Genomic DNA, 17149 nt, shown 5'->3' on the forward strand with positions numbered 1-17149 from the left:
ATGTGACCACCAACAGAACCATCACCACCCGGGCTAACCAGAAGCCATGGCTGACAGGAGAGGTCTGTGGGCTGCTGGGGGCCAGGAACACCGCCTTCAGAGCTGGTGCCTTAATGAGTGCCCTTCTAGTGCCCTTCTGCCCGTCTGGTGCCTCCATGGTTGAAAAGGTGTTGCTTATGTGCACTCTAGTGGTGAAACGAGAATATATCCATCTATTCGGACCGACTGCAGTGCAGACTGATCTACAACGTCCTCCGCGCATTTTTCTCTGTCGCCGCTCCCTTGCGTCTTTTAGTTGCGCGTGAAACGTTTCTTTTGAGTGAAAGACGCGCGTTTGGGAAGAAGAAAATAAAGTCTTGGTTAAGGTCTGAGAGCGCAAATAAATGCCTCAAACTAATGCAGTCATTTTAAAATAACAACGTTACGTTTGTTTTATTAGGCCTACTGTTGTTGTTTTTTTAACGCAATTAATGTGGATACTCCGCTATTTGGTTTAATTTAGCCTACTTACTCAATAGTTTCGGTAACCACACAAGGCTGCATCTGATCACTAGTTTAATAACGTAGTTGCTACATTGTATCAAGTCAGCTTTACGATCGATCAAACATGCATTCCTTATTCCACATAATTTTTATTTGCAATAAATGTATAACAAAATTATTGCAATTCAGGCGATTCATGTGTATTAAACTGGACATTTCCATTGATGGTAAAATGAGACATAGATAAGGGCATAGGGAAATTCATGGCAGAGAAAGATTAATCGGACGAGGTAGGCCTAGGCCCAGAGGATTGCGCAGCTTGGGGGGGAGAGACCATGCTTGCTGCGGAGGGCTGCTGGGGTGCGGACAACACCCGACTCCAAACTTTTTTGTCCGTGTTGGATGGCGCCCAGTAGCTTTTGAGGCTAGATTCACACCTGCAAAAAAAATAATAAAAAATGTATATTTGCAGTAGGCTTCAGGTTATTATTACCAAAATCGAAATATTCTGTAAGTTACTTGAGCGGTTAAAATGCTCTCAATGAAGAGGTTTGTTTACAAATTGAGAACGTCAACAAGGAGTGGCTGATCGTCTCATTAACATTGAAATGCATTCTTACCGATTCACCTTTGTCGGTAAGTAACACTTAACCAAAAGCTTTGCGGTTTCACACTATAACGACTACCCATTGGCATTCGGCAAACACTTCACGTGTGCTTTGAGTCAGACTCGAAAACCGGTGTTACACTATGGTTTGGACCTTTTCGGGGCCCCCTGGATTACCTTGGGGTTGGTTGTTGTGGCGGTGTTAATTGTGTGGTGTTCCATTGTTGTGATGTGCAGTGTGATCGCGACCGTGAGTGAGAGTGTTGTTCGTGTTGGTCAGGTGTGCCGTGTTTCTGTGTGTCTGTGTGTGTGCAAATAAAGGCAACTCCCGTAGCCGAGCGGTGTATGGTGCGCGGGAGTTGATTGACTGCTTAACTTGGGCTCCCGTCTCGTTGTTTTTTTTAAATGTTATTCTGTTGTATTCATTGTAAAGCAGTTGGTAGTATTATTATTAGTAAGGAAGTGTCGGCGGGTCTAGAACTTCTGAGTTTCTCCCCTGAGGTTGCAGTACCCCCAAGCGTCCACCAGGACCCGACATTTCTCCTTTTTCTCCTCCCCTCTTAACCCAGGCAGCAGTGGAGTTGAATTTCACAGGAACTTTCTGGGCGATATATTATTCCACCTCCGATTCCACATAATCATTAGAGCAGGCATACCTTAGAGTATAAAGATTATTAAAAATGAAGAGATTATAAACATTATGATAACATTTCACACTACGTGGGATTTATTTCACACCATGACGTCATCACCACCCAGGGGGCGGAATGACGCTAACCTTCAAATATAGAGCGAGGGGGAGAATGAGAGAGAATTAGTGATAGTGATAGAGCGAGAGAACGAGAGAGTGAGCGAGGAAGCGCTAGAGTGAAAGAGAGAGAGGGACACATGAGATAGAGAGCCGAGGTGGTTTAACTCTGGATACCAGTTCCAAACTCCGGAGCGATGAGGTGAGAAAACTTTCTTTATCTCTAAATAGCGCCGTCGTCTTTGAGGTCTTTTATTGCTTCCCTTGCGGTAAACGCGGCTTGACCCAGGTGGTCCTGTCGGACATGTCGCCTGAGGGCTTATTAACAACAGCTTCATATCGGAGTAGTTTTAATGCATGCATGTGGATGTGTTCTGGTCCGGAGGTTTGGGTAGTCTGAATGTACAGTACCATGCACTACTGTACCTGGTCCGTGCTGTAAACCCTGCTGGGTTACGGATCAAGAGGGGTAGGGGGATGAACGGACAGACGGATACTTCGAAGTTTGGTTATTATTCCTGTTGACTGTTGTCATTCGTCCCCCTCCCAGGATGCTGTTTGTCGTCATGGCGACAGTCGCAGCCCATCTCTCGTTTGCTTCTGAAATGTACGGCACTGTGCAGTCTCCGAACTTCCCTGAGGCGTACCCCCGCGACACTGAGCTACGCTGGAACCTCAGCGTGCCACGGGGATACCATGTCCAGCTGTACTTCACCCACTTCGACCTGGAGCCCTCCTACCTGTGTGAATATGACTATGTCAAGGTAAGAGTTTCTCTCTGTCTGTCTGTCTGTCTGTCTCTCCCTCTTTTATTTATCTTCCTTAGTCTCTCTTTCCCTCTCTGTCTTTCTCTTCCTCTGTCAGTCTGCATGCATGTGTGTGTGTGTGTGTGTGTGTGTGTGTGTGTGTGTGTGTGTGTGTCTCTCTCTCTCTCTCTCTCTCTCTCTCTCTTTCTCTCTCTCTCTCTCTCTCTCTCTCTCTCTCTCTCTCTGTATCTTTCTCTCTCTCTCTCTTGACTTACCGTTCATTGACGTTCTCAAAGTAAACACACACAAACTCACATATGCATGCACACAACCTCACATCACACACACACACATGCGCACGCACACATGCACACACTCGCAGAAACACAGGAATGTGGATAACCGAGATCATTATGTAGAGATTTAAAGGTGTGTACATACTGTATACTGTGGTACTAAGTTAGTACTGTGGTACTGTTATTATTGTGGTTCTATGTTAGAACTGTGGTACTATCTATGTTAGCACTGCGGTACTGTTATTTTTGTGGTTCTATGTTAGAACTGTGTCTGTGTGTGTGTGTGTGCAGGTGGAGGTGGAGGGGGAGGTGCTGGGGCTGTTCTGTGGCAGGGAGGAGTCAGACACAGAGCGGGTCCCGGGAGCGGGGGTGCTCTTCTCCTCTAACAACCTCCTCAGCCTCCTCTTCCACTCTGACTACTCTGACCAGGAGAACCATGCTGGCTTCCTGGCTCACTACACCGCCGTAGGTAAGACTGGCAGTCAGACAGGTAGACATGTATATAATGTTCACTTTAAAGTCTTGACTAAAGTGTGGACTATAGTGTTCACTATAGTGTTCACTATATAGTCTTGATTAAAGTATGGACTGAGGAACAAGTGTCTCTCTAGATGTGGACGAGTGCCAGGAGAGGAGTGATGAGGAGCAGTTGTGTGATCACTTCTGTCACAACTTCATTGGAGGATACTACTGCTCCTGTCGCTATGGTTACCTGCTGCATTCAGACAACCGTACCTGCCGAGGTAAATCCTCCTCTCGATAGAACCAGTGGGTGTGTGTGTGCACTCCGTGTGTGTGCGTGTGCGCGCATGTGTGTGCACGCATGTGTGTACAGCTTCTTCGGGTCTGCTTTGTGTCAGACTGATAGTAGTAAATATTTACACAACTTTATCTCACTCTCTCTCACACACATACCCCAACCACCCATCCTGTAATGACGATCTGTGTGTGTGTGTGTGTGTGTGTGTGTGTGTGTGTGTGTTTGTTTATGTGCGTGCATGTGTGGGTATGTGATTGTGTGTGTGTGTGTGTGCGTGTGCATGTGTGGGTATGTGATTGTGTGTGTGTGTGTGCGTGTGCATGTGTGGGTATGTGATTGTGTGTGTGTGTGTGTGTGCATGTGCTTGTATGTGATTGTGTGTGTGTGCGTGTGCGTGTGAGTGCGCGCGTGTGTGTGTGTGTGTGTGTGTGTGTGTGTGTGTGTGTGTGTGTGTGTGTGTGTGTGTGTGTGTGTGTCCAGTGGAGTGCAGTGGTGGGGTGTTCCGCCAGCGGTCCGGGGGGTTCAGCAGCGTGGACCACCCCCTCCCATACCCAAAAAGCTCAGACTGCAGCTACAGCATCCAGGTGGAGGAGGGGCTGGTGGTGGAGCTGCTCTTTCACCCCACCTTTGACGTTGAGGACCACCCTGACCTGCCCTGCCCCTACGACTACATCCAGGTCACACACCTGACGCACGCTATACACACACACACATACACACAATACACTATACACGATTATTGGATACACACACACACCCACACTATACTTTATACATTATAGACTAAACACTCCCACCCCCCTCCAACCACACCACACATACAATACACTATACACACACACTATATATACCAACACTAACACACAAATATTACGTAAGGGATAATGTATAGAACGCCGGTCATTATCGGGTAAATAAGCTTATTTTCGATAATGACCACCGACGTTCTGTACAATATCCCGTTTATTACATGGCTACTTGCGAAAAAAACAACTTAACACGGTGTGTCTTTTTACAATTTATTAGTTACCAGCATTCGTAGTGTTGATCAGCAGAGAAATAGTCCGCCAAAGACGTTGATGTCGCTTAGCAACCGAATACGCTGGGATTGATAAGTTACCGGACTACTTGCGGAGTGATACGAAAGACGTGAATCAGAGGCAAAAAAATCCACTTTCCCTGACAGCGGTCATTATATGCTTAGCAACGGTCATTATCGAAAAATAATTGACCCCCGGAAGTCGGGAAGGCCCATGCAAGTGAACGGAGTGTTCCACAGCAATGAGAAGAGCCGTGTAATAAATAACAGTAATGCATATCCAATATCTTCTACAGTCAGCAGGGATCGGAATGTTTGAAATGTGGGATTTAATCTAATCTCAGTCCAGCTCTGAGCAGGTCAAATGTTTCCTCTTGTAGTATAAATTCCTCAGTATTTAGCTGAGGAATGCTACCACTACCACACACAACAATACGACTACTATTACTATACTAATACTACTACCACTACTACTACTACTACAACTAGTGAGATGTGTGTAGGTGATTGCAGGAGGCAAAGAGCTGGGTCGGTACTGTGGAGGTCGTTCCCCAGGTCGGGTTGTGACTCAGAGCCACCAGGTGTTGGTCTCTTTCCACACAGACGACTCAGGAGACAACTTGGGATGGAGTCTCACCTACACAACTACAGGTACACACACACCTACACAACTACAGGTATACACACACCTACACAACTACAGATATACTCACCTTCACAACTACAGGTACACACACCTACACAACTACAGGTACACACACACCTACACAACTACAGGTATACACACACCTACACAACTACAGATATACCCACCTTCACAACTACAGGTACACACACCTACACAGCTACAGGTATACACACACCTACACAACTACAGGGACACACACTTACACAAGTACAGGTACACACACTTGACATGTTTATGTTTTGTCTGTTTACGTGTTAACAGGAAGTCAGTGTTCGGTTCCATTGAGTCCTGCTAATGGCCTGCTGAATCCCATCCAATCAGAATACAGCTTTAGAGATCACATCCTGGTTACCTGTCTGCCTGGATATAAGCTGCGGAAGGTATAAGCTCCTAATGTATCTACCTGTAGCTCCTCCTCTAGCTCCACCTGTATCTACCTGTAGCTCCACCCTTATCTACCTGTAGCTCCACCTGTATATCTATAGCTCCACCCTTATCTACCTGTAGCTCCACCTGTATCTACCTGTCGCTCCACCTGTAGCTCCACCTGTATCTACCTGTAGCTCCACCTGTAGCTCCACCTGTATCTACCTGTAGCTCCACCTGTAGCTTCACCTGTATCTACCTCTAGCTCCACCTATATCTACCTGTAGCTCCACCCTTATCTACCTGTAGCTCCACCTGTATACCTGTAGCTCCACCTGTATCTACCTGTATCTACCTGTAGCTCCACCTGTATCTACCTGTAGCTCCACCTGTAGCTCCACCTGTATCTACCTGTAGCTTCACCTGTATCTACCTGTAGCTCCACTGTATCTACTGGTAGCTCCACCTGTATCGACCTGTAGCTCCATTGTATCTACCTGTATCTACCTGTAGCTCCACCCTCCATCTGGATACAGTTGATATACACTGTCAATTGTGCACATAGCACCAATCAAATGCAGAGTCAGCCATTGCTGGGCACCGGAGGCTGGTATCACCATCTAGTAGTCAGAATATAAAAAATATAAAAAACACAATAGTTTAACAATGCCATATATTTATAACATCCTGTTGTGTCTCCAGGGTGAAGAGTATCTGGACCACTACCAGTTGGACTGCCAGAAAGACGGGTCATGGAGCAGTGATGTTCCACAGTGTCACAGTAAGAACAGCTCAGAGTAACAGGAAGAACAGCTCAGAGTCACAGGAAGAACAGCTCAGAGTCACAGTAAGAACAGCTCCGAGTCCAAGTAAGAACAGCTCAGAGTAGCAGCACTCAACTCAACTCACCTACATCCCTACACAGTAAGTTCAGTGAACCAACCCGCCTGGACTACAGTGTTAGCACAGATCAGATCAGCCCTTTAGCATAGTGGTTCCCCACCCATAGACCACCAGTATCAAAACACTCCTGTGTTTACATGCAACGTCTAGATTGCTGTCCTCCAGGGAGCAGCTCTGCAGTCACTCTACCACTCAATAATACGTCCCTCCATCTCATCAAGTCTCTTAAATATTAGTTATTATATAACTTAACAATAGACCCTAATTATAGACCTTAATGATGTAATTTAACCTAATCCAAAGGCCCTTGCTAATCACAATCAACAATAAACAGAGAACAATCAACAGATCACAATGGCTGTAGCTTCAACAAGGTGCTTCACTGCTGACAAAACAAACGCAAATGGTGAAGTCAGTTCAACAAAGTTAGATATCATGTTATAGCAATCCCTTCAAATAAAACACAACCACGATAATAATAATATATAGCAGGATATATATATATATATATATATATATATATATTTCTAATGTAATACCACCATGGGACATCAGAGGTTTGGTGGCCTAGAACACCATCATGCTAAATACTCCCCTCCATACTTGACTACATCTTTCATTTATATGGTATCTCTTTCTCCTCTCTCCTCCAGAAACAGGAGCAGGGGGGAGCCAGTGATGTCAGCCCAACATTCTGACCAATCAGATCTTAAATTAGAGTGATTGGCACAGAGCTCGGTATAATAGGTCCATGACATCACTGATGACAAACCAATCAGACGTGTTTTTTCCGAAAATCTTAGTGACCAAACTTTTCATCTGTTTTCAATAAATGAATCATTCAATGAGCTGTATTTGTGCGTTTGTGGGTTGGGACTTATGGGACTAATGACTGACTTTTTTATTTTTCATATCATTCAACCTTTATTTTACCAAGTCCCATTGAGATGACAATATCTTATTTTCGAGGGAGCCCTGGTCCAGATAGCAGCCATACAGTTTCAAACAACATACAACAAACATAAAGAGTACATAAAACAAAACATATAGAAGTAGGGCACAGAATCATGTGCATAACAGTCTGCTGGAGACAGGTCTAGCGAGTGAAGCAAGTACAAAGTCCAATTAGATTTGCCTCCAAACCCTTTACAACATTAGTGAATGACCTAACAGAGACCAGGTCCTCCATCTGTAGATAATGTCTGCCAGATGTAAGATGTGATTACTATAAAGATGTGTAGGATGTGATTACTTTAAAGACTTGAGGATGTGATCACCATAAAGACTTGTAAGATGTGATTACCATAAAGACGTGTAAGATGTGATTACCATAAAGACGTGTAGGATGTGATCACCATAAAGACCTGTAGGATGTGATTCCTATAAAGACCTGTAGGATGTGATCACCATAAAGACGTGTAAGATGTGATTACTATAAAGACGTGTAGGATGTGATTACTATAAAGACGTGTAGGATTTGATTACCATAAAGACCTGTAGGATGTGATTCCTATAAAGACCTGTAGGATGTGATTACCATAAAGACGTGTAGGATGTGATTACTATAAAGACGTGTAGGATGTGATTACTATAAAGACTTGTAGGATGTGATCAATATGAATACTTTTAGGATGTTATCGATTTGAAGAACTTCAGGACGTGATCAATATAAAGACTTGTAGGGTGTGATCAATCAGACCTCTCCCTTGCTCTCTTCTGCTGCAGTGGTGGATTGTGGGAGTCCGGAGGTGCCGCCCATGGCTCGAGTGGTGTTTGGTAGTCATGACAACAGCACACAGTTCGGTGCTACCATGCACCTCAGTTGTGAAGGAGACGCCTTCCAACTCCAGCCAAACATCACCGGTAGGCCTCTAAACTATACTATAACTATTACTATAATAAACTATACTATAACTACAATATACTGTACATTAATTATACTTTAATTATTACTATACTATAACTAAATAACACTATGTTAAACCTATACTATTCTTTAACCATTGCTATAATATAACTATATTACCCTATACTATAATTACTTAATACTATTAGTATACTATAATTATGCAAAACAATTACTATAAGTATACTATAATATAACAATAAAATAACTCTAACTATGCTATTACTATACTATAGCTAATACAATACTACAACTACATAACCCTATACTATATAATACAAATAAATGTACTATAAATAAATGCTAAATGATGTCTTGGTGTTGTGTGTGTGTGTGTGTGTGTGTGTGTGTGTGTGTGTGTGTGTGTGTGTGTGTGTGTGTGTGTGTGTGTGTGTGTGTGTTACAGGTTTCTACAACTGTTCTGAAGGAGGAATTTGGACAAACTCAGAACTTGGAACCGACCTGCCGACCTGTCTACCAGGTAACCAGCTGAGATACATCACTAACTGTACAATAAACATCACTAACAAACAAATAACTACACATTCTATGAGTATATTTAGAAGCTATTCTGTATGTGTGTGTGTGTGTATGTGTGTGTGTGTGTGTGTGTGTGTGTGTATGTATTATGGTTGTTGGGTGTTTAAATCGCATGTGTTTTTTTTTAATATATGTCTGTGTGTGTGTGTTTATATATGAATGTGTGCGTGTGTGTGTTTGTGTGTGTGTGTGTGTGTGTGTGTGTGTGTGTGTGTGTGTGCGTGTGTGTATGTTTATATATATGTATGTGTGTATTGTGTGTGTGTGTGTGTGTGTGTCTGTGCGTGTGTTCAGTCTGCGGCCTGCCCTCCCGCCCTCTGGCCCAGCAGCAGCGCCGGGTGGTGGGGGGCCGGACGGCGCCCCCGGGCCTGGTCCCCTGGCAGGTGCTGCTGGCGGTGGACGATGTGTCCCGGGTCCCCGCCGCCCGCTGGTTCGGGGCCGGAGCCCTGCTGTCTGAGCGCTGGGTCCTCACCGCCGCACACGTGCTGCACTCCCAGCGGAGGGACGCCAGCGTAGTTCCCCTGGCGACCGAACACATCACGGTAGCCCACGCATCTGTCAGGCCGTCCGTCTGTCTGTCCGTCCGTCCGTCCGTCCGTCTGTCTGTCTGTCAGTCTGTCTGTCTGTCTGTCTGTCAGTCCGTCCATCTGTCAGTCCTTCCATCTGTCTATCAGTCCATCCATCTCTTTCTTGTCTATCTGACCAGACCTAGAGATGTTAAGACCGTAACCTGGTGTTAACGCTAGGTCAACACTAGGTGGGACTTCATGGCACAACTGCAGAGGAAGACATTGGTAACCATGGCAACAGCGTCTAGACTATCCTCATGGTCTTGCTGTTGGTGACATTCTCTCTGCCCTCAGGTGTATCTGGGTCTCCATGACGTCAGGGACAAGCATCACTCCACCCGGCGTTCTGTGGACCGGGTTCTGCTCCATCCAGACTTCCAGCCCCTCAACTACAACAACGACATCGCCCTGCTGAAGTTGGACCGTCCGGTTCGCTTCACCGGGCTGATCCGACCCGTGTGTCTCCCCAAACCACGTGGCCAGGTGAGTACAGACCATTGATGTCTATCATCCAGTTAGCTTCTACGCTAGTATGCTATCCCTCTTATACAATATCTCTCTAATTGGTTAATTAATAATCCATGATACATTGCATCGAATGCTTCCTTCAGGTCTTCACACAACTTGTTGTCCATTACAGTGGATATGTCTTGACTGTTGCTGCACTAGCATTGAGGTGGACTTACTTGCTATGAAGCCACACGGATGGTCACTTAATGTGTTTTTCTAGGAAATTAGCTAGGCTTTGCACAAATAGTGAGGAAGCAGAGAATCTGGTCTATAATTGGAAATAGATGTCTATTCCCACTTTAATTAATAGGCATCACTTTTGCTGTCTTTATTTTGCTGGGGAATTAACCTGTTTGGAAGGACTGATTCATATATATTCTATTTTACTAACGAAATAGTAATTTCAGTCCAACAAATTGACTTTTTATGCTTACATTTTCTACGTACGCGTGATGTGGAAGTTAGGGTTACCAGGTACAAGTGTATACTAGTTTATACTACAAGGTACTAGTGTAGACTAAGAGGTACTAGTATACATAGAGGTACTAGTGTAGACTAAGAGGTACTAGTTTAGACTAAGAGGTGCTAGTGTAGACTAAGAGGTACTAGTTCATTCTGAGTGTCCATCTTGTGTCCTGGTAGGACGGCTGGCCGACTCCCCTCCCCAACACCCTGGGACTGGTTGCAGGCTGGGGCATCTCCTCCCCCTCCAACGGATCCGCCAGTCTGATCTCCGGCCCCAGCCTGACCTCCGACCCCAACACAACCTCTGAGCTGCTGCAGTATGTGAAGCTGCCGGTGGTGAAGCAGGCGGAGTGTGAGGAGAGCTACGCCTCGCGTTCCCTCACCTACAACATCACCCACAACATGTTCTGCGCGGGCTTCTACGAGGGGGGCCGCGACACCTGCCTGGGGGACAGCGGGGGGGCGTTCGTCATGCAGGACGAGGAGCAGCAGAGCTGGGCCGTGTTTGGCCTGGTGTCGTGGGGAGGGCCCGAGGACTGTGGGAGCCAGAGGGTGTATGGGGTCTACACCCGAGTCTCCAACTACATCACCTGGATACTAACTCACCTGGATACTAACTGACCCGGAAACTAACTCACCTGGATACTAACTCACCTGGATACTAACTCACCAGGTACTAGCTCACCTGGTGCTAACTGACCTGCTGCTAACTCACCTGGATACTAACTGACCTGGATACTAACTGACCTGGATTCTAACTAACCTGGATGCTTACTCACCTGGTTACTAACTCACCTGAGTTTAAAGACTTTATACACTCTTTTATTATTACCTCATAATAAACCACTACATAGCCATTACTGCAGTATAGTAGTGTCCTATAATAGCTTAGCTCCATTTAATAGCTTAGCTTCATTTAAAAGCTTACTTTTTTATACTGTAATAGGCTAGGTTTCATGTAGTAGCTTAGTTTTACATATTGTTGAATAGGCTAGCTTTCTGTAATAGCTTAGCTGTTTATACTTTAGCATAGGCTAGCTTTAAATCATATGTCATAGACGAGGGAGGAAGAGGGATGAGAAAATAAGCTATTTAGTTCTCTGAAGAGTCATGTCCAAAAGCTATGTATGCAGCTAAATAAGCTAGCAGCTACTGTACCAGGTGCTGTTCACATTGAGGTTTGTTTTGAAGACATTAGATGTTGTTAAGCCTACTTGGATATTAAACTGATTGACGAATTGATGCTATAAGCAATTTTGTACTGAAAGTAAAAACAACATTTCGAGATAAAAGTCGCTGTCTCCTTGCTTCGTTACGTAAATGTTACTGACGAATGAATAGGACACGTTTAAACTTCTGAAGACACTTAAGAAGTCCTGTCAAGACTTGTATGAAGAGTTTGTAACATATTTTTATTCAAATAATTGGTATAAGTAACGTCACTTCCTGTTGCGTTGGGGAGAACAGTGTGTTTAGTCCTTAGACCTGCTCCACGGCGGTCAGGTTCTGGGCCCCAGTCCTCGGGTCAGGGTCTCGTGCCGCTCCATGGTTTCGTTGATCCAGGACAGGAAGTTGGCGAGGCGTGTGTACACGCCGTACTTCCCGCTGGCAGCACACTGCTCCCCCCAGCTGACCACGCCCAGCAGGAAGGTGGTGCCACGGTAGTGCACCACCAGGGGCCCGCCACTGTCTCCGCTGCAGGCGTCCATGGCGGCGTCCAGGTACCCGGCGCAGAACATGTTGTCTGTGATCACCTGCAGACCACAGAACCACTAGTAAAGCATAAGAACCATTTAGAACCAACCAGAACCCTTTAGCACTACTTTAGAACCTCCTTCTCCCTGACATTCTTCTACCATGACTCCAAAGTTCTGTCTGTGCCCTACCATCCATCCATCTGTCATGACCGAGTGATGGAGGGATGATAGAGTGACAGTATGATGAAGAGATTGTAGAGGAGGGACAGAATGATGGAGGGATGATAGAGGAGAGAGAGAATGATGGAGGGACGAAAGAGGAGAGCCAGGAGATGACTTACCTGTTCTGTAGAATCAATGCATTTCTGCCGATTGACCAGCGGGACCACCACCTTCCTGAGGAACCGAGAGGAGCGACCGAGGTACTGCATGGCCCCCCAGCCCGTCACGTCCGCCCAGGTGACATCCTGCAAACAACACATCTCCCACTAGAACCAATAAAACCCTGTATAACCAGAAGCTCCGGTAGGACCAGTAGCAGTACCTTGTGCAGGTAGGAGGCCAGCTGGGGGGTGGGCAGGCAGACTGGGAGGGCACTGGGCCCCAGCACCACCTGCTCGGCCAGGTAGACGAGAGCCACATCGCTGTCGAAGGTGTAGGAGTGGAAGTGAGGGTGGGGGAACACTTTCTCCACCTTAATCACTTGCTCCCCTGGGTCCAGTAGCTTCTTATCATAATCCCCTGCAGACAGACAGGCGGCCGGAAAAGGTAGACAGACACATGGTCAGACAGACAGACAAGGCACACAGACACACAGACAGGTGGTCAGATATGCAGGCAGTCAGTCAGACAGACAGAAAGACTGGCCGTCAGACAGACAGAGAGGTATTCACCTACTGTGACGTAGTCAGGGCTTTGTTCGAAGCAGTGAGCTGCAGACACGACCCAGCGATCTGAGACTAAAGTACCACCACAGAACGCATACCCGTCCTTCCTGTGGAACAGAACCTACACACACAAACAAACACAAACACACACACGCATTTTTGTATATTTTTATGCCACCATTTCCATTGGAGATTGGAGAGTACATGCATGTATGAGACTAGATGACAGTAACAACTCGAAAGTCACATCAAAGGTTTTACATTATTGCTTACTGTTCATAAGGTGCCCAGTATTTCAACGTCATGGAAGCCAATATTTGGCTGCAATACAATGTTTTTCCATTATATTGAATTTACTTAAATGCAGTTATATTACTGTCCTAAAACGTGGGTACCAAGGTAGAAAAATGACGGAAAAAAAAGAGAAACACTGAGGTGACATCAAGAACTCTTACACTACTTCTCACTGAAACTTGCTCAGCCTACTATCTGGTGAGAAGCGGCTGTCAGAAGGATGTCTTTTTGAGAAGAAGGAAGCATGTAAGTACCTGCCAAGGACTCTCCCCCAGTCTCTCCAGGTTCCCTCCGATGATCCGTGGATCCAGGGAGTCCTCCTCCTCCTCCGCCTCCCAAGAGGCCCAGTTCCCCTTTGATTCCAAGATGTCTGTGGTGCCCTCTGTCCCCATGGTTACGTTGGTCTTCATGGTAATGTTGGGTTCCATGGTGACATTGGTTTTCACAGTAACGGCCATCTCTGTGGTAACGTTGGTCTCTGTGGTAACGTTGGTCTCTGTGGTAACGTTGGTCTCCATGGTAACGTTGGTCTCCGTGGTAACATTGGTCTCCGTGGCAACGTTGGTCTCCGTGGTGATGTTGGTCTCCTCGGTTACGCTGGTCTCTGTGGTGTTCGTAGTAGTGGGGTTGGCCAGCTCAGTGTTTAAAGATCTGCTGAAATGGTAGAGCTGGTTCCGCTTCAATCCACACGGGAAGGTGACTGAAACCACAACCACAACAAGTTAGGTTAGACCAGTTAGTTTATTTAGACTACTTAGTCCAGGTCAAACCAGGTTAGCCTAGGTTAGACCAGGTCAGACCAGGTTATTCCTGTTTAGAGCAGGTATGTGAAGGTCAGACCAGGTTATTCCTGTTTAGAGCAGGTATGTCCAGGTCAGACCAGGTTAGTCCTACTTAGAGAAGGTTGGTCCAGGTCAGACCAGGTTAGTCCAGGTTAGTCCAGGTTAGTCCAGGTTAGACCAGGTCGGACCAGGTTGGTCTGAGTCAGACCTGTCTGTGAGCAACGTTGTCCGTCCGGGTCTAGCTGGTACCCGGCAGCACAGCCACACTGGACCCCCGGTGTCCCGTCCTGGATCTGCTCACTACAGTACTGGAGACATCCACCGTTTCTATAGCGACAATCCAGCACCTCTACAGACACACAGACAGACGGGCAGTTAAAAACAGACTAACACAGGATATGAGGCCGTTACAACGTCATGGTCTAGTGTATACCTGTCTATCTGTCTAGTTGGTGACTACCTGTGTGTGACTACCTGAAGCAGTGCAACATTCCATCTACAGCACTTGAGTCACTGGCTGCTGATCGCCATACCTGGAGATCCTCCTGCCACCAGGGAACTACTCACCTTCAGGAGCAAGCCACAGAGAGGAGGGCACAGCGACGTGCACTTAGGCATCAGCGTGCTGCAGGGCCCACACCCTCCAGCGCCACGTACCTCTGTCCCTCTTGTGGCAAAACCTGCGGATCCCGCATCGGCCTGCACAGCCACATGGCTATGCACCGCCGCAACACACCCCAATAAATGTCCATACATTTAATTTGGAGCAACGTCATCATCGCAATCGATGGACTGCCATAACGGCTGTCTCTCTGTCTAACTCTCATTTTGTCTGCCTGTCTGTCTGTCTGTCTCTCTAACTCTCTTTTTGTCTGTCTGTCTGTCTGTCTGTCTATCTGTCTGTCTGTCTGTCTGTCTGCCTGTCTGTCTGCCTGTCTGTCTGTCTGTCTGTCTACCTGTCTGTCTACCTGTCTGTCTGTCTGTCTGTCTGTCTGTCTACCTGTCTGTCTACCTGTCTGTCTGTCTGTCTGTCTACCTGTCTGGCAGGACTCTCCTTGGTACTGAGGTGGACAGAGACAGAGGCCGTGTCCTCCGTCCACCATGCAGATCCCTCCGTTCAGACAGCGGTTGGTCACACACGGGTTCAGATCTACAACGCATAGAAGATTCACACATAGGTCTAGAACATATAAAACCATTTTCTCTTACCAAAATTGGTAAGAGATCTAGATATAGAATGTATTTCTGTACTCACTAGTGTATCGATACCAGAACTCCATCTTGAAAACAAGAAGCTCAGTTAGACAACAGATAAGTCATCATGCTGGGTCTATGGTAGTGTCAGTACGGGTTCTAGAGTAGTATTAATAATGGGAATAGGGTATGGTATCAGTACTGGGTCTAGGGTACAGTGGCAGTACTGGACCTACTGGGTCTATGGTACAATATCAGTGGTTAAGGTTCTGGATGTGGTACCGTCTTCTCGCGGCTCTGAAATATCTCGGTGGCCTCCTCCTTGGAGCAGGTCTCCTCGTAGCACTCCCTCTCCAGGCTGCCAGGCCGGAGCTCCTCCAGCGCGAAGCTGTTTGCACGCCTGGAGCGCAGAACCGTCCCTGCAGAACCCCGGTCCAGGAAGACTGGAGAGGACCGTTAGAGATACAGAGAGACCAGAACCATTAGATATACACAGAGACCAGAACCGTTAGAGATACACAGAGACCAGAATCGTTAGAGATACACAGAGACCAGAAACGTTAGAGATACACAGAGACCAGAATCGTTAGAGATACACAGAGACCAGAAACGTTAGAGATACACAGAGACCAGAACCATTAGAGATACACAGAGACCAGAACCGTTGGAGATACACAGAGACCAGATTAGAAATACACAGAGACCAGAAATATTAGATACAGAGACTAGAATAGTTAGAGATACACAGAGACCAGAACCGTTAGAGATACACAGAGACCAGAATCGTTAGATACAGACTAGAGATAGAGCCTAGAGATATAAATAAAGGCTAGATAGACTAGAGATACAGTCATACTATAGATACACACTAGAGGTAGAGATACAGGTAGCTGGACTAGAGATACAGGCACTAGAGATATAGGCTCAAGATAGAATAGTGCTAGAGGCTAGATAGACTAGAGATACAGACTAGAGAAAGAGAAACAGGCTATATAGACTACAGAGAGTAACTATATATTTAAGCCAGAGATAGAGCCTAGAGATAAATACAGGCTAGGTAGAATAGGGATACAAGCTAGATAGACCAGAGAGATACAGGCTAGATAGACTAGCGATATAGGCTAGAGATAGCGCCTAGAGATGGTCAGAGTTATGTGGAGTCGGAGAGTTTCACCTTGGGCTTCCACTGCGACCATCGTCAGACTGAACATCAGAAGCCAGACCCCTCTCCACAACATCCTGGTGGGAGACATAGCCTATCACCATGGCAACCACTCACAGAACACAGCCCTAAACCACGGCAACAGCACAGCCTCTAGCTCCAGTTATATATATAATCGAACCAAATCCACGTCATTGAGTAAAACTTTACTAGACACCTCATTCTTCTGCTGTCAGAGCTGTGCAGGGTTATCACACTAAACAACAAAACTATGTGATACTAAAGTAAAAGTACCACATGGGATTTTGATTAAATGGTTAAATATCAGTTTCCGATCTTACCTGTTTCTACTTGCTGTTGGCCAGCGAGAGTCTGGGGCTTAAAGTATCAGATGTATTGGTTTTACCAGAAACAATATTGACACACAGACAGTGGCATCGAGGCCAGGAACCCCCCCCCCCCCCCCCCCCCACACACACACACACACACACACGCACACAAAACAAC

At 46.2% G+C, this 17149-nt stretch overlaps 2 protein-coding genes across 3 annotated transcripts; one reads left to right on the top strand and one right to left on the bottom strand.

Annotated features, from left to right (window-relative positions):
- Nucleotides 1-1903: 1903 nt before the first annotated feature.
- Nucleotides 1904-11877, top strand: masp1 (MBL associated serine protease 1). The gene is made up of 13 exons (XM_084466652.1): nt 1904-2040; nt 2389-2602; nt 3172-3349; nt 3492-3623; nt 4121-4317; nt 5183-5330; nt 5629-5747; nt 6436-6514; nt 8362-8499; nt 8949-9023; nt 9377-9624; nt 9946-10134; nt 10804-11877. The coding sequence occupies exons 1-13, from the start codon at nt 2036-2038 to the stop codon at nt 11245-11247; spliced, it is 2166 nt and encodes a 721-aa protein (XP_084322778.1). The 5' UTR covers nt 1904-2035; the 3' UTR covers nt 11248-11877.
- A 142-nt stretch (nt 11878-12019) lies between these two features.
- Nucleotides 12020-17020, bottom strand: LOC311342325 (coagulation factor X; the record flags this gene model as incomplete). 2 transcript variants are annotated; one of them, XM_084467179.1, is made up of 11 exons in its annotated part: nt 12020-12380; nt 12665-12790; nt 12868-13064; nt 13217-13331; nt 13759-14204; nt 14495-14635; nt 15323-15436; nt 15542-15566; nt 15763-15923; nt 16655-16719; nt 16984-17020. In XM_084467179.1, 10 exons carry the CDS (start codon nt 16716-16718, stop codon nt 12126-12128), a joined length of 1644 nt encoding a protein of 547 aa, XP_084323305.1. In that variant the 3' UTR covers nt 12020-12125. The 2 variants fall into 2 exon arrangements, with proteins under 2 accessions (XP_084323305.1, XP_084323304.1); XM_084467178.1 differs by lacking the exon at nt 16984-17020 and having other exon boundaries at nt 16655-16733.
- Nucleotides 17021-17149: the final 129 nt, after the last annotated feature.

This window comes from Micromesistius poutassou (assembly GCF_964030765.1).
Source record: "Micromesistius poutassou genome assembly, chromosome: 4".
NCBI classification, from domain to species: domain Eukaryota; kingdom Metazoa; phylum Chordata; class Actinopteri; order Gadiformes; family Gadidae; genus Micromesistius; species Micromesistius poutassou.

What these genes read in the sequence shown, in the direction of transcription:
- masp1 (XM_084466652.1), top strand. An exon ending in AGACAACCGTACCTGCCGAG is followed by an intron (nt 3,624 to 4,120) that starts GTAAATCCTCCT and finishes GTGTGTGTCCAG; the next exon opens with TGGAGTGCAGTGGTGGGGTG. An exon ending in GCCCCTACGACTACATCCAG is followed by an intron (nt 4,318 to 5,182) that starts GTCACACACCTG and finishes AGATGTGTGTAG; the next exon opens with GTGATTGCAGGAGGCAAAGA.